The sequence below is a fragment of the Pseudorasbora parva genome, chromosome 6 (assembly GCF_024679245.1).
Source record: "Pseudorasbora parva isolate DD20220531a chromosome 6, ASM2467924v1, whole genome shotgun sequence".
In the NCBI taxonomy this organism is placed as follows: Eukaryota; Metazoa; Chordata; class Actinopteri; order Cypriniformes; family Gobionidae; genus Pseudorasbora; species Pseudorasbora parva.
Genome location: NC_090177.1, coordinates 4,097,483 through 4,122,115, shown reverse-complemented (window position 1 = coordinate 4,122,115; position 24,633 = coordinate 4,097,483). Strand labels below are relative to the sequence as shown.

Below are 24,633 nucleotides of genomic sequence, written 5' to 3'. Positions count from 1 at the left end.
ATTTAGTGTATTGTGTGTGTGTGTGTGTGTGTGTGTGTGTGTGTGTATGGGGCAGACGTAACAAAACGCAGCGCGCATTTTCTGTTTGATCTGAGGCATAGTTGGAAAAAGTGAGAGCAGTCAGACGCGATGCAACAGCAAACATTAATAGGGAAAGAAAATGGTTGACATTAGCATTAATATTCTAAACCAAAAATGCAGTTATTGCCTACATAAACTACCATATTTTCTGTTTAACTTTTATAAGACTCCAGAAAGAAAAGTGTGTTTTTTCACTGAGGTAAATCATTAACACCATCACCCCGCTTACAGTGCACGTGTTTTATTGAGCTAAATACATTACAATCGGCTAAAACGAATGCACAGGTTACTTTCCTGAACAAGCGCGCTCCCGAGTCGTCCGTGTTCTTCACACTGTCCACGTGAATCACGGCCCAGTTCGGCGCGCACACTTAAAATACCGGCGGATCTCTTAAAGGGGCCACACTATATTCCTACTCGTGTAATATGGACCTCCTCCAGGTATGGTGTGGTTCTGGTGCGCTCACTGGTACACATTAACAATTTTTCATACGAACTTTGCCCTGTTCTTAATTAAACTGCCAGTGTAAAAACTCCCTTTATATTGTTAAAATGAGAGAAATCACTACTTACTCATTATTTTTAAGTTTAGGCTTAAGAGACATGAACAATTTCTTAGATAAATATATCTATGACCTTTGATATGTCTAGGCTTCATGCTGTATTGATTATTATTGAATAAGTATGGGTTCACTAATAATAAATGTACATTTGCATAAAGCATGCATATTTGTCCATACCTATGTTGATTAGAATATTAAAAACTTAATTAAAAACTTAATTTAAGATACATTTACAATTGCTAAAAAGGTGCGATTAAATTGCGATTAATCACTAGTTAACTCAAGACAATCATGCAGTTAATCGCGATTCAATATTTTAATCGGTTGACAGCCCTACAGTGCCCTCCACAATTATTGGCACCCCTGTTTAAGATATGGTCGCGGACTTCTGAAAATTCTCCTTTTTTTTAAACAACAAAGAACCAAAATGCAAAAAAGAAAAGAAAAATCCTACCTTTCGTTTTAGTACATTACTTTGGTGGTAAAAAAAAAAAAAAAATCACAGATTTGGAAAGACTTTTTTTTTTTGATATCGTATCGTGACGTATCATATCGTAACCCTGGCATATCGAGGTGCATCGTATCGTGAGTTTAAGTGTATCGTCCCATCCCTAGGGCAATTTAAAAACAAAGTTTCGAACTGTTATGAATCAGTGAATCGATTAATGATTCGGATCGCAGTTTGACACGTGATCCGAATCATGAATCGATTCACTGATTCATAACAGTTCGAAACTTTGTTTTGAAATCGGCTTTAATGGTGAAAGTTGTCAGCTTTCAAATATAAAGAGTTATTGGTATCAGCCAAAGTTTGCATATTTGTTGTTCATGCAACCTTGAATGCTGAGTTTCCTAAAAAGCAATAGGGATGCACTGATATTAAAATTCAGACTGATAGGCAATAGTTCTTTATATTTGAAAGCTGATAACCAATATTGGTCGAAATCTAAATCCTAATTTGTTTCGGTTTAATGATGAAACTTTTTTGTTATCAAACTCTCAAAAATGATCTATTAAAATTTGGATTTAGATTTATCGGCCAGTAATGTGTGTGTGTGTGTGTGTGTGTGTGTGTGTGTGTGTGTGTGTGTGTGTGTGTGTGTGTGTGTGTATGTATGTGTGTGTGTGTGTGTGTGTGTGTGTGTGTGTGTGTGTCAAATCTAGAGAATTATTGGTTATTGGTATCAGCCAAAATGTTAATATTGGCGCATCCCTATTGCTTTTTAGGAAATGCAGCATTCAAGGAACATCTTTGAAAACATTACTTATTTAATTTAGTGACAGTAGTGCCAAAGATATTACACAATTCAAATTTGTTTTGTGGCACATAATAAATGTAAAAATAAATTCTTCCATCTTGTGTTACTTTATTAAAACCTTGATCATTAAGTTGACTGAATGTGTCTGTCAGGGGCGTAGCCATCTTTTCAGGAGTGAGGGGGACAGAAATGTCGTAATACCATTTTTTATTTTTGGACCTATATAATTTATCGCATCTCTTGCTTTTAATTTGGTAAGATATCAAATACACTGCTGAACAATAACCTCTAATATCTATGATATTTTCTTCTATATTTTATGCCAATTTTATGATTGGTTTATATACTACAGACACTTGTGCATTAAGTCTCCATAGATTTTATGCAAAATATATATATATATTCTGATGTAAATCATCTGTTCTCTGTGTGAATATATAGTAAAGTGTGATTTATTCCTGTGATCAAAGCTGAATTTATCATCATTACTCCAGTCTTCAGTGTCCCAAGATCCTTCACTAATCATTCTCATATGAGGATCTGATGATCAACACATTTATGATTATTATCAGTTGTGCTGCTCATGGTGATGCTTGATTTTTGTGGAAACCATCTAAACATTTTTGGTAAAATTAAAAAAGAGAGAAATTAATACTTTTATTGATCAGACATGCATTCAATTGATCACAAGTGATTTTTAATATTATAAAAGATAATAATTTATTTAATAAATGCAAATAAATGCTGTCCATTGAACTTTCTATTCATCAAAGAATCCTGAAAAATAAACTGTATCATGGTTTCCACAACATTTATAAGCAGTACAACTGTTTTCATCACAGATAATAATCATAAATGTGTGTTGATTATAAAATCCTCATCTGAGAGTGATTAGTGAAGGATCATGTGACTCTGAAGACTGGAGTAATGATGATAAATTCAGCTTTGATCACAGGAATAAATTACTATATTGACACAGTTTTAATGTGTAATAATATTTCACAATATTACTCTTCAACTATGTTTGATTAAATAAATGCATGTGGTGAGCAGAAGATACTAAACATTAAAAAGCTGCATTATTCATATGATACTTTATTGTCAATAATAGCCTATATTGAGATGGCTTGAAAAACACACATAATTAATATATTGTCGCAATCGTATGATTGTCGTCGTCACATTTCATAACTCATAGCGATTGTTTTCCTTCAGCTGCAGCTCCAGCGTGACTGGGTATTACCTCTACGAATCCACTTTTGGACTTTCTATGAGAGCGCCCTCCTCATATTTAGATTCGGATAAAATTACAGGTCATGCATAGATTATTTTTTGTCTCTGAATTTAAATCCTGATGTATTCACATTGGTTTCTATGTAAATACATTTGACCGTGCCGCGAGAAACGCGCTATCAACCGAGATGAGAGAAGGCTGTCTTTAGCGTTCCCGTTAACTTGCCCGCCGCCACGCAGGGTAACGTCGGTTCGAATCCCGCTCGGAGCGGGTCGACTAGGATCGGGGTGACCCAGTAAAAGTGCGGGGGACGGAAATACATTTGATTAAAAGTGAGGAGGACACGTCCCCCGCGTCCCCCGCGTAATCTACGCCCATGGTGTCTGTTGTGTGAATGTTTGTTGTTTTTAATTTTGGCTTCACTGACCAGTGAGAACGAGAGCTCATGTTTGACTAAAAAAATATTAAACATATAAAATATATATATATATATATATATATATATATATATATATATATATATATATTTTTTTTTTACAATTTAATCATTGCTCATGAAGTGTTCATTGTCTATTCTTTGATTGGCTAATGTTGAATGTTTTATATTGAAATTTGGATTAAAAAGTAGAATGGTAGAAGTAGAATTGGTTTGAAGGATAATCAACTTGGATGTTTAAGTAATTTCAATTTATAATTTCATTAAGTTAAAAAATGAGTTGACTCTTGTATAACTTTTTTTGTACAAAACTTCCAACTCAAAGTGTGTTTTGAGTCTGAATTGGTACTGACACTGAAATGTATCAAGATTATTTCATTATCAATGAAATCATAAAATTATAAATTTGCTAAATATAGAAATTCTGTTTCACAGCCTGATCCTTTCTAAAGGACCAAATGCCATTTGGCTATAACTTCTAAATGTTATATTTTATTTATTTATTTAATGGTTAGCATTCAGATATTAGGACACACTATACTAGAGAACATAAATATTTCTGCCTGTATGATCGAGCGTTTGCTTTTTTCTTTACCATTAAACAGCAGCAGAGCCACTGAATTCACTGGGAGGAAACACATCAGTATTATATAAGCGAAGTGTGTGTGTGTGTGTGTGTGTGTGTGTGTGTGTGTGTGTGTGTGTGTGTGTGTGTGTGTGTGTGTGTGTGTGTGTGTAAAAATGAGAATATATTTGATCACCTACTGCTCTGGTTACTAGGCAACAAAGGAGAGAGAGAGAGAGAGAGAGAGAGAGAGAGAGAGAGAGAGAGAGAGAGAGAGAGAGAGAGAGAGAGAGAGAGAGAGAGAGAGAGAGAGAGAAAAAGAAAAAGAGAGACTTTCTATATAAATTCATCAGCAATCTAGGTTTTAGTTTTTTAGTTTAATCCTATTTTTATCTGGTGGCTTTTATTTTTTATCTTTTATAAAAAAATAAGGATGGATGGATGGATGGATGGATGGTAGATAGATAGATAGATAGATAGATAGATAGATAGATAGATAGATAGATAGATAGATAGATAGATAGATAGATAGATAGATAGATAGATAGATAGATAGATAGATAGATAGATGGATGAACGGATGGATGATCAGATAGATAGATAGATAGATAGATAGATAGATAGATAGATAGATAGATAGATAGATAGATAGATAGATAGATGGATGAACGGATGGATGATCAGATAGATAGATAGACAGACAGACAGACAGACGACATAGATAGATAGACAGATAGATAGATAGATAGACAGATAGATAGACAGATAGATAGACAGACAGACAGATAGATAGATAGATAGATAGATAGATAGATAGATAGATAGATAGATAGATAGATAGATAGATAGATAGACAGACAGACAGATAGATAGATAGATAGATAGATAGATAGATAGATAGATAGATAGATAGATAGATAGATAGATAGATAGATAGATAGATAGATAGATAGATAGATAGATAGATAGATAGATAGATAGATAGATAGATAGATGATCAGATGGATGGATGGATGGTTGGGCGGACGGTCGGACGGGTGGGTGGATGGATGGATGGATGGATGGAAATATGTAAATTCTATTTCGTTGTTGTGGTGCCACCCTTGACTTACATACAAACACAAATCAGTAGGTTCAGTAAGTTGCGTGAGTGTGACAATTGTAGGATGAGCAGCCTCTTATGTGTTTTCTGTGTCGTGTGTGCGTGTGTGTCAGTGTTGCAGTTTAGTCCTCCCTGGAGCGTGTGACTGCCCTCTGCAGGCTGGAGGACGTTGTGAACTTCACCATGAACAACAAGGACAGCACCACAGAGTCTGGTCAGTCTCTCTTTTATATGCGTTTACAGATGCATGGCCACTAGAGCGGCGCAATTCTGGGGAAATGAAAGGGTTAGTTGAACTGTCTGTCATTAACTCCTCCCCCTAATGTTGTGCCACATCCGTAAGACCTGTAAGAAGAAATAATAATCCGATGCTGATCAGTGTTTTGTGTGATGCAGAGACCAGCGGTCAGATGAAAGTGTTTTTGCCCAATAAACTGTTGGAGTGTTTGCCTCGCACGACGACTTTACCCAAAGAGAGACTGCGCTGGAACACAAACGAGGTGCCAAAATGGTTTCTATTTCTATATTTTCCTGTGTTTGCTTTCATTTTAGAGTGTTTTAGTCATTTTTAATAGTTTTAAAAAAATTTAACAAGGCCTACGATCATTCAATCCGTAAAAAGAAACAGAAACCTATAATTGAAAAAAAAAAAAAACACGTTTATAAAAAGATTGAATCCAATACAGGTTATTTAAAAAGGCGGGTCGTTTTTGACCCGGACGTACCGAGGTAAAATAAATACAAAAATTCTAAAAAAAATTCTGGGGAAGTTTTCTGTACTCTATGTGAGTAAAGTCTGTACATTTTAGCCGAATGCTATTAACATGAACTATACACCGATTCGATTTCACAACATGACTAGTTTTAGAGTAAAACATGTTTTGGAAAATATATATTTCGTATAAAATAGTATTTTACTGCACTTTTAAAAACATTAAACGTAAATTAAGTTCACTGTTTTATTAAGCGTCATCTTTAAAACGAGACCAATCTGTGCTCCAAAACATTCGAGATTTATTTACTCGCATTTTCTGGGAAAATAAACCCTCTTCGGGTCCAAATGACTGGATTATAATGTACGTGTGTGTGTGTTTGTGTTTCAGGAAATCGCATCCTTCCTGATTTCTTTTGACAGACATGACGAGTGGCTGTCCTGCAGCCTTAAGACCAGGTCAGTCGTGTGTTTGTGAGCATCACGGATCCATTCATTGGAATAATGTGCACTGATGAATAACTACGCACTATCACTTAAACAATTTACTTAATATTCTGTGTTCTTCAGTCATTTGGACTGAAAAATAATACATTTTATTTATTTATTTTTAACTTTTTACTCCATTGGAATGGTATGAAATTTGGTAGAGGTTTTGGCACTAGCTATGTGAACACACACACACACACACACACACACACACACACACACACACACACACACACACACACACACACACACACACACACACACACACACACACACACACGTTTGTGTGAAATGTGGGGACATTCCATAGGCGTAATGGTTTTTATACTGTACAAACCGTATTTTCTGTCCCCCTACACTGCCCCAGCCCCTTAACCTACACACACACACACACACACACACACACACAGCCCCTAAACCTACCCGTCACAGGAAACATTCTGCATTTTTACTTTCTCAAAAAACTCCTCCTGTATGATTTATAAGCCTTTTGAAAGTGGGGTCATGGGTAATGTCCTCATATTTCACCCTCTCCTGTAATACCTGTGTCAAAGGTACATTATACATTATACACATTTGTGTCCTTATATTTCAGAAAAAACAAACACACACACACACACACACCATGGACATGGTTTGAAAATGTTAAATGTTCCTGAAAAACATTTGAGCCCTTTGGGAATGAATGGAGAATGAATTTGGTTCTTTATGTGAATATTTGCGTTTGGTATTGCGCACAACCAAAATCACCCTAAACACTAATTTATTGAGATAACAACCTCAAATATGACTTCTCTACATTCATGGCTTCGAGTAAAACTTGTTTTTAGCATTAGTTCATGAACAGTCCCTGTCATAAATGTGTGTTATTCATTGATTGAGCTGCTCTGAAGTGCTGTCGCCTGAGATTTTGAGATATACTGTGTGTGTGTGTGTGTGTATATATATATATATAGGCCAATAAATCTAAATCTAGATAATTTTTGAGAGCTTGATTACAAAAACAAAAGTCTCACCATTGAAATCCAAACACACAATTATTGTGCTCTTAATCAGAGGTGGACAAAGTACACAACTTCATTACTTGAGTAACAGTACTACTGGTCAAATATTTCTCCGTTACAAATGAAATTTGTAAAAACAGATTTTTACTCAAGTAAAAGTACAGAAGTATTTGTTTTTAAAAGTACTTAAGTATCAAAAATAAATTTCCTTTTTTATGCCAATGCTTTATTTTATTATTGTTGTATAAATGCACATTATGCCGTCATGGTTTAAGCCAGTCAGTGACGCTCCATCTGACATACTAGCATACGACTAACTTAAACTCATTTAAATACTTGTAGAAAAGTTACAAAGCTCTTTATAAAGCTGCTGTCACTTTAAGGCCGAATGCACGGATCCAATACACTGATACACATCTGATATTCTCACACTGTTCACCTTCACTGAAGACAGAATCAACTTTGTTTATGTGAATACTCCACAAAATGAGCATTTGGACATCCGTCTTCTTCCATTTTGCTCTAAACTATAAATCAGTGTTTAATAAATGCTGTGAAATCATTGAACTTCACGAGACTCTACAAGAGTGATTCCTGAAAGGCTTTCTGCAAAAACCCAAACACCTTTTAAAGAAGAAAAAAATCATCCACTGACTTTCAGAGCTGCGACAGAAACGACTTTCGACTTCGAGGACCTTGATAGAAATGTAGTGGAGTAAAACGTATGATATTTGTCTTTCAGATGTAGTGAAGTTAAAGTCATGAGTTTACAGAAAAAATAATACTCCAGTAAAGTACAGATACTCAAAAAGTGAACTTAAGTACAGTACTTGAGTTAATGTGCTTAGTTACTGTCCACCTCTGCTCTTAATATAATTTTATGTAGCCGATATGACAGATTTCACTGTATTTTCCAATCGTATTTCAAGCAATGTAAACCCATCCCGGTGAATAGTAACTGAAAATGTTTTGTTTGTGTGTTCAGGCCACAGAACGGTTCGATCATCCTGTACAATCGCAAGAAGGTAAAATACCGGAAAGATGGATATTGCTGGAAGAAGAGAAAAGATGGAAAGACGACAAGAGAGGATCACATGAAGCTGAAGGTTCAGGGCATGGAGGTGAGAGCGCCACCTTCAGCTCAAAACACGCACATGGGATATTTACAGATTTTATGTTTTTGAAAGAAGTCTCTCGTGCTCATCTGGGCACACATACAGTAATAATGTGAATTAGGGGTTGCACCGACTTATCGACTAGTCGACTTTAAAGGGTTCGTTCACCCAAAAATGAAGGGTGCGTTCACACTAGGGATGGCTCGATACCACAATTTTGGCTTCGGTACGGTACCTCAATCTAATACCGAAGTACCTATATTAAATCGACACCACACGGTCTGATATTAGCGCAGGTTTATTGCACGCGAATGAGAACAATTATGCAAGTTTTGAGTTTATAAAGTGGAAAATCACCACAAATGTTTATTAGTAAATTAATCAGCGAAGCTTATCACATCAAATCAGTCATTTGAAAACTTTCTTGTGAGAAATAATTTCAGCAAAAATCTCAAAATTAGCAAATTGCTTCTGGTTTCAAAAGACATCGCACTACACTAAAGCGATCTGCATAATCCGATTCAACATTTCACGCTCGTCTCAGGATGGAGAACGGAAATCATTTGAACATGCAAGAAATTTTATAGCATTTCCTAATAACAGTTACAGGAGACGAGCTCATACGACACACACACACACACACGCCTGTAACTTAGAGCTCGCACATTACACATTAAGTTTCCTTAAACAGTCAAATACACAGAATTATGTACAAATGTCCGTCTTTAGTGAGTATTCACATAAACACAGTCGGGTGTCGTTACATTTGCCGGTTGTTCCGTGTCACCGCGCTGCCATCTAGCGGTGAACTTCAGAAAAGCACCATTTACCGAAATGTGCAAAATCATGATATCGCACCGTTATAAATGAAATATATACCGGTATTTTTCCAGTACCGGTATACCGCGCATCCCTAGTTCACACTTGTAGTTCGGTTAGTTTGGTCCGGACCAAAAAACAAAAACAAAACATTTAGTCCTGATCCGCTTAGCGTTCACTCTGGCATTTTTAACAGCGAATCAAAGGCACAGGGAGACGGTCACAACCTGATTGGTCGGTTTATATGACGTACAGTCTTGTTCAAAATAATAGCAGTACAATGTGACTAACCAGAATAATCAAGGTTTTTAGTATATTTTTTATTGCTACGTGGCAAACAAGTTACCAGTAGGTTCAGTAGATTGTCAGAAAACAAACAAGACCCAGCATTCATGATATGCACGCTCTTAAGGCTGTGCAATTGGGCAATTAGTTGAAAGGGGTGTGTTCAAAAAAATAGCAGTGTCTACCTTTGACTGTACAAACTCAAAACTATTTTGTACAAACATTTTTTTTTCTTCTGGGATTTAGCAATCCTGTGAATCACTAAACTAATATTTAGTTGTATGAACACAGTTTTTTAAAACTGCTTGACATCTGTGTGGCATGGAGTCAACCAACTTGTGGCACCTCTCAGCTGTTATTCCACTCCATGATTCTTTAACAACATTCCACAATTCATTCACATTTCTTGGTTTTGCTTCAGAAACAGCATTTTTGATATCACCCCACAAGTTCTCAATTGGATTAAGGTCTGGAGATTGGGCTGGCCACTCCATAACATTCATTTTGTTGGTTTGGAACCAAGACTTTGCCCGTTTACTAGTGTGTTTTGGGTCATTGTCTTGTTGAAACAACCGTTTCAAGGGCATGTCCTCTTCAGCATAGGGCAACATGACCTCTTCAAGTATTTTAACATATGCAAACTGATCCATGATCCCTGGTATGCGATAAATAGGCCCAACACCATAGTAGGAGAAACATGCCCATATCATGATGCTTGCACCTCCATGCTTCACTGTCTTCACTGTGTACTGTGGCTTGAATTCAGAGCTTGGGGGTCGTCTCACAAACTGCCTGTGGCCCTTGGACCCAAAAAGAACAATTTTACTCTCATCAGTCCACAAAATGTTCCTCCATTTCTCTTTAGGCCAGTTGATGTGTTCTTTGGCAAATTGTAACCTCTTCTGCACATGCCTTTTTTTTAACAGAGGGACTTTGCGGGGGATTCTTGAAAATAGATTAGCTTCACACAGACGTCTTCTAACTGTCACAGTACTTACAGGTAACTCCAGACTGTCTTTGATCATTCTGGAGGTGATCATTGGCTGAGCCTTTGCCATTCTGGTTATTCTTCTATCCATTTTGATGGTTGTCTTCCGTTTTCTTCCACGTCTCTCTGGTTTTGCTCTCCATTTTAAGGCATTGGAGATCATTTTAGCTGAACAGCCTATCATTTTTTGCACCTCTTTATAGGTTTTCCCCTCTCTAATCAACTTTTTAATCAAAGTACGCTGTTCTTCTGAACAATGTCTTCAACGACCCATTTTCCTCAGCTTTCAAATGCATGTTCAACAAGTGTTGGCTTCATCCTTTATTAGGGGCCACCTGATTCACACCTGTTTCTTCACAAAATTGATGACCTCAGTGATTGAATGCCACACTGCTATTTTTTTGAACACACCCCTTTCAACTAATTGCCCAATTGCACAGCCTTAAGAGCGTGCATATCATGAATGCTGGGTCTTGTTTGTTTTCTGAGAATCTACTGAACCTACTGGTAACTTGTTTGCCACGTAGCAATAAAAAAATATACGAAAAACCTTGATTATTCTGGTTAGTCACATTGTACTGCTATTATTTTGAACAATACTGTATATCTCGCTTACCGAACATTCAAAACAATGCTGTGTGCTGATTAAACGCCATCATTTTATGCGTGTACACATGGCATTATTTTTACCCGCTGATAACTCATGAAGAGCTCAAAAAAATGTTCATTCAAAACAGCTCCAGTATTCCCTCCGTTGTGCAGAAGAGAGACGGCCGTTCTGTCGTCTGTACCGACTGATGGCCAGCAGGTGCTCTGATGAGAAGAGCCAGGTTTGCTTTTTGTGCGTTTTCGAAACATGCTCGTCAGACCAAATATTGATGAGGCTCTTCCTCGTTGCTCTACGTTTGCCCTCTAACGTTAACGTTACTCATTTTGGATACACCGATCTTTCCGCGTCATCAAATCAGCTGACTATGCGTCGCATCTTGTGACATTACGTCCGGTTTTTGGTCCGTTTACATGTCTTTGGTCCGTGTTGCGTTCATATATCAGTCGAACCGCACCAGAGTTCGTTTGGAAGCGGACCGAGACCCGTCTTTTAGCTTGTTTGGTGCGCACTAGGGTTCAGATGGCAGCGTTCACATATGTTCAAATGAACCGCACTAACCGAGCAATCGCACCAGGGTTCGTTTTACTCGTACCAAACATGACAAGTGTGAACGCTCCCTAAATGTCTGTCATTAACTCCTCTCCCTAATGTCGCTCCACACCCGTAAGACCTCCGTTCATCTTCACACACAGTTTAAGATATTTTATATTTAGTCCGAGAGCGTATGCAAGTGTATGCACACTATACTGTCCATGTCCAGAAAGGGAATAAAAACATCATCACAGTAGTCCATATGAGACATCAGTGGGTTAATTAGAGTCACTTGAAGCATCCAAAATACATTTGGGTCCAAAAATAACAAAAACTACGACTTTATTCAGCATTGGCTTCTCTTCCGGGTTTGTTTTCAAACCTCAAATAAAGATTCAAACGGTTATGAATCAGCGTATCGATACATGTTTCGGATCGCGTGTCAAACTGCTGAAATCACGTGACATTGGCGATCCGAATCATGAATCAATTCACTGATTCTTAACCGTCTGAATCTTTATTTGAGGATTAAAAACAAACGCGGAAGAGAAGACAATGCTGAATAAAGTCGTAGTATGATACCATTTTTTCTGGGAAAGGAAAGCACTGCTACTACTTCTGAAAGTGACCAGCAGTGTTTTAGAAAAAATGTCCAAAATCTGACAATATAATTTTAACATCAGTGTAAACAAGAAAAAAATGTGAAACAAATATTTGAATACCAAAAACTCTTTGCTTGGCTTGGTAATATATTTATTTCAACCTAAAACTGAACATCAAGAACCTCCATATAAACAAAGACACCACAATTAAAACTGTTATTTTAATTTATCTTTGTTATTAAAAATAAAAACATTAGGGATCACACGCTTTCAGAGCGGTAAATTGTGCGCACGTTTCGGTGCGTGTGTGTGTGTGTCAGACAGCGTAGTTGTTTTCGCAAGCCATTGCGTTTAATAACTCTTTTTAACGTCAAGCAAGTCCCATAAGTAACAGTCGTGTGTCCAGTCTGTTCTCTGCTATACGCGTCAACATAACATACACTTTTCACAATGTTGAAGTAGCCTATTAAAATCATTCAGATGTTGCGTGCCGTTGCGACATGCATATTGCGATATGATCATTTGCGATATTTCGATAATTTCGATATATTGCACAGCCCTAAATGACGTCATCCGTGACTAGTCTACGTCGACTCGACTTTCATCACATAAATGTTGACTTTAAAAAATCGGAAGTCGTTCAACCCCTAATGTGAATAATAATAATACATTATATTTGTAATGCACATTATATTAAACAAAATCACAAAGTGCTACAGAATTAAAGGGATAGTTCACCCAAAAATGAGCCTGTGATGTTGATCTGCTGACCCCCAGTGCATCCAACATGTAGGTGTGTTTGTTTCTTCAGTCGAACACAGATGAAGATTTTTAACTCAACCGTTGCTGTGTGTCGGTCATATAATGGGGTGAATGGGTAACGAGTCCATGAGAGCAAAACAAACAAACAAAAAAAACATGCTTAGGCAACGTGCACAAAAACCCTGCTGCTCCTGACGACACACTGATGTCTAAAGACACGAACCGACCGGCTTCTGTGAGAAACACAACAGCATGTGTGTTATTATTTAACCTCGTATCCCGACGAGTCTCATCAAGTTTTCCCATCGGCTGTGACTTCCGTCTGATGAGGTCAAACGGACGCGATCATAGATGTATACCATATAGATCTCATTAGTGCCTGCGCGGATCGGTTGAATGAGGATCTATATGGTATACATCTATGATCGCGTCCGTTTGACCTCATCAGACGGAAGTCACAGCCGATGGGAAAACTTGATGAGACTCGTCGGGATATGAGGTTAAATAATAACACAAATACTGTTGTGTTTCTCACAGAAGCCGGTCGGTTCGTGTCTTTAGACATCAGTGTGTCGTCAGGAGCAGCAGGGTTTTTGTGCACGTTGCCTAAGCATGTTTTTTTTGTTTGTTTGTTTTGCTCTCATAGACTCGTTACCCATTCACCCCATTATATGACCGACACACAGCAACGGTTGAGTTAAAAATCTTCATCTGTGTTCGACTGAAGAAACAAACACACCTACATGTTGGATGCACTGGGGGTCAGCAGATAAACATCACAGGCTCATTTTTGGGTGAACTAACCCTTTAAAACAATCAACAACAATAAATAAATAAGTAAAAAAAATGAATAAAACTGAAAACTGAAGGGGAATGTGATGATAAAGCAGCTCACACATCTCTGTCTCTGCCGCAGTGTCTTTACGGTTGTTATGTTCATTCCTCCATCGTCCCAACATTCCACAGGAGATGCTATTGGCTGCTGCAGGTTAGTTATGAGGACCCAATCAGAAGCCAGGATGAATGTATGCGTTACTATAACGGTGTGTGTGTGTGTGTGTGTGTGTGTGTGTGTGTGTGTGTTATGAGACAAATCTACCCAATCAGAAGCCTGGATGAATGTATGTGTTACTATAATGTGTGTGTGTGTGTATATGTGTGTGTGTGTGTGTGTGTGTGTATTTGTGATGAGACAAATCTACCCAATCAGAAGCCAGGATGAATGTATGGGTTACTATAACTGTGTGTGTGTGTGTGTGTGTGTGTGTGTGTGTGTGTGTGTGTGTGTGTGTGTGTGTGTGTGTGTGTGTGTGTGATAAGACAAATCTACCCAATCAGAAGGCAGGATGAATGTATGCGTTACTATAACTGTGTGTGTGTGTGTTTGTGTGTGTGTGTGTGTGTGTATGTGTGTGTGATAAGACAAATCTACCCAATCAGAAGGCAGGATGAATGTATGCGTTACTTTAACTGTGTGTGTGTGTGAGTGTGATGAGACAAATCTACCCAATCAGAGGCCAGGATGAATGTATGCGTTACTTTAACTGTGTGTGTGTGTGAGTGTGATGAGACAAATCTACCCAATCAGAGGCCAGGATGAATGTACGCGTTACTTTAACTGTGTGTGTGTGTGAGTGTGATGAGACAAATCTACCCAATCAGAGGCCAGGATGAATGTATGCGTTACTATAACTGTGTGTGTGTTGTGTGTGTGTGTGATAAGACAAATCTACCCAATCAGAGGCCAGGATGAATGTATGCGTTACTATAACTGTGTGTGTGTGTGTGTGTGTGTGTGTGTGTGTGTGTGTGTGTGTGTGTGTGTGTGATAAGACAAATCTACCCAATCAGAAGCCAGGATGAATGTATGCGTTACTATAACTGTGTGTGTGTGTGTGTGTGTTTGCAGAACCCAGACATTGTGCTAGTGCACTACCTGAACGTGCCGTCGCTGGAGGACAGTGTGAAGTCCTGTGGTCCGGCTCTGACCGACCGGCGGGACAGTCTACGCTGGAGCCGAGACGAACTGCTGACGCAACTCAAACCCATGTGTGAGTGACCAATCACACGCCTGATCTATGAGTGATTGACCAATCGCACGCCTGATCTATGAGTGATCGACCAATCACACGCCTGATCTATGAGTGATCGACCAATCACACGCCTGATCTGAGTGATTGACCAATCACACACCTGATCTATGAGTGATTAACCAATCGCACGCCTGATCTATGAGTGATTTACCAATCACACGCCTGATCTATGAGTGATCAACCAATCACACGCCTAATCTATGAGTGATTTACCAATCACACGCCTGATCTATGAGTGATCAACCAATCACACGCCTAATCTATGAGTGATCAGCCAATCACACGCCTGATCTATGAGTGATTGACCAATCACACGTGTGATCTATGAGTGATTGACCAATCACATGCCTGATCTATGAGTGATCAGCCAATCACACGCCTGATCTATGAGTGATTGACCAATCACACGTGTGATCTATGAGTGATTGACCAATCACACGCCTGATCTATGAGTGATTGACCAATCGCACGCCTGATCTATGAGTGATCGTCCAATCACACGCCTGATCTATGAGTGATTGTCCAATCACACGCCTGATCTATGAGTGATCGACCAATCGCACGCCTGATCTATGAGCGATCGACCAATCACATGCGTGATCTATGAGTGATTGACCAATCACACGCCTGATCTATGAGTGATTGACCAATCACATGCCTGATCTATGAGTGATCGACCAATCACACGCCTGATCTATGAGTGGTCGACCAATCACACGCCTGATCTATGAGTGATCGACCAATCACACGCCTGATCTATGAGTGATCGTCCAATCACATGCGTGATCTATGAGTGATTGTCCAATCACACGCCTGATCTATGAGTGATAGACCAATCACACGCCTGATCTATGAGTGATTGTCCAATCACACGCCTGATCTATGAGTGATCGACCAATCACACGCCTGATCTATGAGTGATTGACCAATCACACGCCTAATCTATGAGTGATCAGCCAATCACACACCTGATCTATGAGTGATTGACCAATCACACGTGTGATCTATGAGTGATTGACCAATCACATGCCTGATCTATGAGTGATCGACCAATCACACGCCTGATCTATGAGTGATCGACCAATCACACGCCTGATCTATGAGTGATCGACCAATCACACGCCTGATCTATGAGTGATCGTCCAATCACACGCCTGATCTATGAGTGATTGTCCAATCACACGCCTGATCTATGAGTGATAGACCAATCACACGCCTGATCTATGAGTGATTGTCCAATCACACGCCTGATCTATGAGTGATCGACCAATCACACGCCTGATCTATGAGTGATCGACCAATCACACGCCTGATCTATGAGTGATCGACCAATCACACGCCTGATCTATGAGTGATCGACCAATCACACGCCTGATCTATGAGTGATCGACCAATCACACGCCTGATCTATGAGTGATCGACCAATCACACGCCTGATCTATGAGTGATCGACCAATCACACGCCTGATCTATGAGTGATTGTCCAATCACACGCCTGATCTATGAGCGATCGACCAATCACATGCGTGATCTATGAGTGATTGACCAATCACACGCCTGATCTATGAGTGATTGACCAATCACATGCCTGATCTATGAGTGATCGACCAATCACACGCCTGATCTATGAGTGATCGACCAATCACACGCCTGATCTATGAGTGATCGACCAATCACACGCCTGATCTATGAGTGATCGTCCAATCACACGCCTGATCTATGAGTGATTGTCCAATCACACGTCTGATCTATGAGTGATAGACCAATCACACGCCTGATCTATGAGTGATCGACCAATCACACGCCTGATCTATGAGTGATTGTCCAATCACACGCCTGATCTATGAGTGATCGACCAATCGCACGCCTGATCTATGAGTGATTGTCCAATCACACGCCTGATCTATGAGTGATCGACCAATCGCACGCCTGATCTATGAGCGATCGATCAATCACATGCGTGATCTATGAGAGATTGACCAATCACACGCCTGATCTATGAGTGATCGACCAATCACACGCCTGATCTATGAGTGATCGACCAATCACACGCCTGATCTATGAGTGATCGACCAATCACACGCCTGATCTATGAGTGATCGTCCAATCACACGCCTGATCTATGAGTGATCAGCCAATCACACGCCTGATCTATGAGTGATCGTCCAATCACACGCCTGATCTATGAGTGATCGACCAATCACACGCCTGATCTATGAGTGATTGTCCAATCACACGTCTGATCTATGAGTGATAGACCAATCACACGCCTGATCTATGAGTGATCGACCAATCACACGCCTGATCTATGAGTGATTGTCCAATCACACGCCTGATCTATGAGTGATCGACCAATCGCACGCCTGATCTATGAGTGATTGTCCAATCACACGCCTGATCTATGAGTGATCGACCAATCGCACGCCTGATCTATGAGCGATCGATCAATCACATGCGTGATCTATGAGAGATTGACCAATCACACGCCTGATCTATGAGTGATCGACCAATCACACGCCTGATCTATGAGTGATCGACCAATCACACGCCTGATCTATGAGTGATCGACCAATCACACGCCTGATCTATGAGTGATCGTCCAATCACACGCCTGATCTATGAGTGATCAGCCAATCACACGCCTGATCTATGAGTGATCGTCCAATCACACGCCTGATCTATGAGTGATCGACCAATCACACGCCTGATCTATGAGTGATCGACCAATCACACGCCTGATCTATGAGTGATCGACCAATCACACGCCTGATCTATGAGTGATCGACCAATGGCACGCCTGATCTATGAGTGATCGACCAATCACACGCCTGATCTATGAGTGATCGACCAATCACACGCCTGATCTATGAGTGATCGACCAATCACACGCCTGATCTATGAGTGATCGACCAATCACACGCCTGATCTATGAGTGATCGACCATTCACACGCCTGATATATGAGTGATCCACCAATCACACGCCTGATCTATGAGTGATCGACCAATCACACGCCTGATCTATGAGTGATCGACCAATCACACGCCTGATCTATGAGTGATCGACCAATCACACGCCTGATCTATGAGTGATCGACCAATCACACGCCTGATCTATGAGTGATCGACCAATCACACGCCTGATCTATGAGTGATCGACCAATCACACGCCTGATCTATGAGTGATCGACCAATCACACGCCTGATCTATGAGTGATCGACCATTCACACGCCTGATCTATGAGTGATCCACCAATCACACGCCTGATCTATGAGTGATCGACCAATCACATGCGTGATCTACAACCCCAAATCAGAAAAAGTTGGGACAGTATGGAATGTGCAAATAAAATAAAAAAGAAGTGATTTCTAAAATTACTTTGTCTTGTATTTCATTGCAGACAATATGAACACAAAATATTTCATGTTTTGTCTGGTCAACTTCATGTCATTTGTAAATATGCATCCTTTCCTGTCATTCAGACCTGCAACACATTTCAAAAAAAGTCAAGTACCCGTACCCTCTTCCTCCGCAGCCAGGACTTTGTAATGTGTGCAGAATGTGGTTTTGCATTGTCTTGTTGAAATATGCATGGACGTCCCTGGAAAAGATATCTTCTTGAAGGCAGCATATTATGCTCCAAAATCTCGATGTACTTTTCAGCATTAATGGTGCCTTCACAGAAGTGCAAGTTACCTTTGCCAAGGGCACTGACACAACCCCATACCATGACAGACCCTGGCTTTTGGACTTGTTGCTGGTAACAGTCTGGATGATCCTTTTCTTCTTTGGTCTTTGCACACAGCGTCCATTCCTCCCAAAAAATACCTGAAATACTGAATTATCTGACCACAGTACACATTTCCACTGTGTGATGGTCCATCCCAGAGGCCTCCGAGCCCAGAGAAGTCGACGGCGCTTCTGGACACTGTTAACATAAGGCTTCCTTTTGGCACAGTACAGTTTTAACTGGCTTTTGTGGATGTAACTACGTATTGTGGTACTTGACAAAGGTTTGCCAAAGTAGTCCTGAGCCCATGTGGTGATATCGCTTATAGATGAATGACGATTCTTGATGCAGTGCCGCCTGAGGGATCGGAGATCACGGTTGTTCAGCTTAGGCTTGCGGCCTTGTCCTTTACGCACTGAAATTCCTCCAGATTCCTTGAATCTTGTAATTATGTTATGCACTGTTGAAGGTGAAATATCCAAATCTCTTCCTATCTTTCTTTGAGGAACATTGTTTTTAAACATTTCAATAATTTTCTCACGTATTTGTTGGTAAACTGGCGATCCTCGGCCCATCTTTGCTCCTAAAGGATTAGATCTTTCTTGGATGCTGCTTTTGTACCAAATCATCATTTCAATCACCTGTTGACATCACCTGTTTCAGATCACATCATTATTTAACCCTTTTACCTCATTACTAGCCCTAAATTGCTCCTGTCCCAACTTTTTTTGAAATGTGTTGCAGGTCTGAATGACAGGAAAGGATGCATATTTACAAATGACATGAAGTTGACCAGACAAAACATGAAATATTTTGTGTTCATATTGTCTGCAATGAAATACAAGTCAAAGTAAATTTAGAAATCACTACTTTCTTTTTTTATTTGCGTTTTCCAAACTGTCCCAACTCTTTCTGATTTGGGGTTGTATGAGTGATCGACCAATTACAAGCGTGATCTATGAGTGATCGACCAATCACACGCGTGATCTTTGAGTGATCGACCAATCACACGCCTGATCTATGAGTGATCGACCAATCACACGCCTGATCTATGAGTGATCGACCAATCACACGCCTGATATATGAGTGATCCACCAATCACACGCGTGATCTTTGAGTGATCGACCAATCTCAGAAAATACGGTTTGTTCAGGATAAAAACCATTATGCCTATGGAGTTTCCCCACATTTCACAAAAACAAACGTGTGTGTGTGTGTGTGTGTGTGTGTGTGTGTTTAGTCCACAGTATGAAATGGTCTTGTGGAGGCAATGGTGCCGTCGATCTCTCCGTGGAGCAGATGGTGCAACAGATCCTGGAAACCCAGCAGACAAAACCACAACCACGGACACACACCTGCCTCTGCGGTAACACACACACTCTTTCTGTAGGCATCATGCTTTAAATAATGAGCCAGTGACGTCTCCCAGCCCGTAACATTCACAGAAAATCTTTGTATTCTTACATTTTTAATAAGACATTGTTTCGTGTGTTTATTTAGCCTTTTTTGGATAAGCATTTTTTTTTTGTCATGGGACCATATATTTAGAAAGAGCGCTTTATTAATAAAGGTGAAACATTTACGTTTTTTAGAATTAAATGTATTTTTCTTACAAATTATTTTCGGGAAAAAATACTAATGCTTTTATTCAGCAAGGACCGCGATTAGTATTATCTAGGGATCTCTGTGATTTAGAAATGACTCCCACACCTGAGTTTTGCGGCACATTCGCACGGGATAAGCAAAGCCTGTGATTTTACTCAAATTTACTGACTTATCTCCCGGATATGATGTCAAGACTTCGTTATAGATATAGAGACAGAGCGTCACGCGTCATAAAGCCACGCCCACCGGGGGGAAACAGACCAACCGTCTCCATTGACTTTCTATTGCGTGAAGCGCCTCCTTATCATTTCTGACTTATAACAAAAAAACGAACAATGTCTAAAAGCTGAAATGTGACGAGGTGGACAGAAAACAAGCTAAAGAACACAGAACCAAAACCCCAGAAGTGTTTATAAGCTGCTGACCCAAAAAACGAGCGTTTAAGGACATAAAAGTGGATAAGACCGAGCGCTACATGTTATATTACACTGAGAACTACGCCCACTGGAGGAGAACGTCATCAGAGACAGGAAATATAATCTAAAACTGACCTCTGGATATTTGAGAGCATGTTTACTGCACACGAAGACAAACTGAGACACACTGAGTGTCAGGATCCCCAAACCGACCCATTCTTCTGCTGAAGCTTCACGTCTCATTGCCCGTGTCCACTTTTGTCTCCTTAAACGCTCGTTTATTTGGGTCGACGGCTTATAAAAACGTAGTTCTGTGTTGTTTAGCTTGTTTGCTGCACACCTCTTCACATATCAGCTTTTAGACATCGTTCTGTTTTTTGTAATAAGTCCGAAATGACGAGGCGACCGCCTCACGCAATACAAAGTCAATGGAGAGCGTTGGATTGTTTTCCCCCGGGGTGGGCGTGGCCTAAATACCCTCTGACTCTATTGCTGTGGAGAAGAATAGGCTTGCACTAGGCGGTTAGCCAATCACAGCACAGCTGGGCCAGCGAACCAGTCAGAGCCCATTGCATATTTTTGAGGGACCGGCATCATAGAACCAGGAAACCATCAGACCGTTTTATAAGGAGAGACAGAGCAGTGTAGAATAAAGGTAAAATATATGAATTTTTTTTTTTTTTACATTTTTTAAAAAGGAAGCATGAACACACATTACAGTGCACCCCACAAACACAATGAGGCCTTTGAAAGAATGTGTTTTAGCACCCCTTTAAAGGGTTAGTTCCCCCCAAAATGAACTGTCTGTCATTAACTCCTCCCCCTAATGTCGCTCCACACCCGTAAGACCTCCGTTCATCTTCACACACAGTTTAAGATATTTTATATTTAGTCCGAGAGCGTATGCAAGTGTATGCACACTATACTGTCCATGTCCAGAAGGGGAATAAAAACATCATCACAGTAGTCCATATGAGACATCAGTGGGTTAATTAGAGTCTCTTGAAGCATCCAAAATACATTTGGGTCCAAAATTAACAAAAACTACGACTTTATTCAGCATTGGCTTCTCTTCCGCGTTTGTGTTCAATCCTCAAATAAAGATTCAAACGGTTATGAATCAGCGAATTGATTCATGATTCAGATCACTAATGTCACGTGATTTCAGCAGTTTGACAAGTGATCCGAATCATGAATCAATACGCTGATTCATAACCGTTTGAATCTTTATTTATTCTGTACATGGACAGTATAGTGTGCACACACTTGCATACACTCTCGGACTAAATATAAAATATCTTAAACTGTGTGTGAAGATGAACGGAGGTCTTACGGGTGTGGAGCGACATTAGGGGGAGGAGTTAATGACAGACATTTCATTTTTGGGTGAATTAACCCTTTAATGCGTTATTTTGACAGCCCTAGTTTATTGATGACTAGTTTGTTTAATGATTTATTGATATGTTTTCCGCAGCCTCGCCTGGATCCAACATTCCTCATCGCTGCAACAGCACAAAACATCGCATCATCTCCCCCAAACTGCCCGCCCCTTACCCCGCCCTCACGGAGCTGCAGAATCTGGCCAATGAGGGCTCAGGAGCAGAGGCGGGGCGAGAGGCGGGGCCAAGAGATGCTTTGGTTGCTGTCGTGCCTTCAGAGAGGAAGTCAGATGATGGTGGGCGGAGCGATGACATGGTGGGCGTGGCTTCGCCAAGCTCCGCCTCTTCCTCGTCGTCTTCGAGTCCGCCCCAAACGCAGCGCGCACCGACGATCGCCCTAAACAACGGGAATGGATTCCAGCGGGGCGGATTGGTGGCGTTGCCGCAGAACGCGGTCATCGTCATGACGACAGCCGCGCCGGCGGGGCGTGGTTGTGGGGAGGAGCCAAACGGCGATCTTGGCTCCACCCGACTTTCGCTCACTCGTGCCGGGGGACGTTTAGTTTTGTCTCCTGTCCCACCCAAACAAGACACGCCCTCTCCACCAAGCTCCGCCTCCCCACCGAGCCCAGTCCCGCCAAATCAGGGCGTGGCCACGCTGTCACTCACTCTCCTCCCCAGCCCTGTGATTGGAGGACTGCTACTGACTGACCGCATTGTCCCAGAAGCATCCGGGGCGCTCCTGCACCCGTCATCCCCATCTCCCTCCCTTCTTCCATTCGACCCGGATTCGTTCCTCAACAGCCCCAAACAGGGCCAGACCTACGGAGGCCCAGCCCTCACGCCCCACTCTAACTCTGTCTCCTCCTCCCCGTCTCCGCCCCCTTCCACATCTCCTAATCCTCCGTCTCTCGCTCTGTCTCTTTCTCCCACTTCCCCGCCGTCATCTCTATCTTCCCTCTCTTCCGAAACGGAGAGGAAGAGTATTCCCGGTCATCCGGCCTCCAGTCCAACCTCGCTTTCGTTTTCTCTCTCTCCGACACGTACAATGTTTCTTGAGACGTCTTTAGGGCTGGATTCGTCCTCGCTTTCTGTCCCGCCCAATGGAGTCGATGCCCAAACCCCGCCTGGTCACCTACTGACCAATCAGCTCTCTCCTTCCCAACACGTCGGCAACCAACTTTCAGCTACGACGGAAATGACAGAAATGCTGGCGACCAATCAGCTGCCTCCAGAAGGAGAAAAGACGGAGCTTAGGCAGTCGCAGCTTCAAGTGCAATCCTGTCTTTTAGCAACGCACTCCATGTGTATTCAACCCCAGAGTCTAACTCCGCCCCCAGCCACGCCCACAAACGTGTCTCCCATTCAGGTGAAGGTGGAGCAGTCTCCGCCCACTCATTTAGATTCAGACGTGACACCCATGGACACCACCCACTGTGCCCATATAGACGGCGAGGAGGCGGGGCTTACGTTTGACTCCACCTTCCCTGACCTAATATCGGAGCTGATCACAGAAGAGACCGTTAGCCACGCTCCCGTCCAAGCCCCGCCCATTTATCCCATTAGGTACATGGTTCCGCCTCAGCCGACGCCCTCCACCTCATTCTTGCCTTTCCCACTCCTCACAAATGCGCATTTATCCGGCGGCGCTCCGGAGGAATCCCAGCGATTGGCCAACATCACAGACTTCTCACCGGAATGGTCGTACCCCGAGGTATGAATCCTTTACGGCTTTAATATTGGTTGAACCTCTTTCTAAATAACTGCAAAACAAAACATAACAAACATTATTTTCATATGCGTAATTTATTGTTACACACACACACACACTAGGGATGGGACGAAATATCGTTTGACAAAATATCGCGATACAAAACGTGACGAAGCGTATCGAGGTCGAAAAAAATGGATCGCGAAATAAAGATAGATGGCATTATATGTATTATATATGTGTGTGTGTGTGTGTGTGTGTGGGGGGGGGGGGGGCAGACATGACAAAACGCAGGGCGCATTTTCTGTTTGATCCGTGGCATAGCCCGTAGTTGGAAAAAGTGAGAGCAGTCAGACAAAGGATGTAGCAGCAAACATTAATAGGGAAAGAAAATGGTTGACATTAGCATTAATATTCTAAACCAAAAATGCAGTTATTGCCTACATAAACTAACATATTTAATTTTTATTAGACTCCAGAAAGAAAAGGGCGTTTTTTTCACTGAGCACATTCTCTGCAGTCTGAGCGCGATGCACTGCAGCT

The 24,633-nt window shown here is 41.0% G+C and overlaps 1 protein-coding gene across 1 annotated transcript in view; it reads left to right on the top strand.

The window, feature by feature from the left end:
• camta2 (calmodulin binding transcription activator 2) overlaps positions 1-24,633 on the top strand; it is a 75,515-nt gene that overhangs the window by 1,018 nt on the left and 49,864 nt on the right. The window contains 8 exon segments of the mRNA XM_067445326.1: positions 5,354-5,454; positions 5,637-5,740; positions 6,344-6,411; positions 8,431-8,566; positions 14,074-14,145; positions 15,067-15,208; positions 20,220-20,345; positions 22,475-24,093. Coding sequence (XP_067301427.1) covers positions 5,424-5,454; positions 5,637-5,740; positions 6,344-6,411; positions 8,431-8,566; positions 14,074-14,145; positions 15,067-15,208; positions 20,220-20,345; positions 22,475-24,093 — 2,298 coding nt within the window. The 5' untranslated portion in view covers positions 5,354-5,423.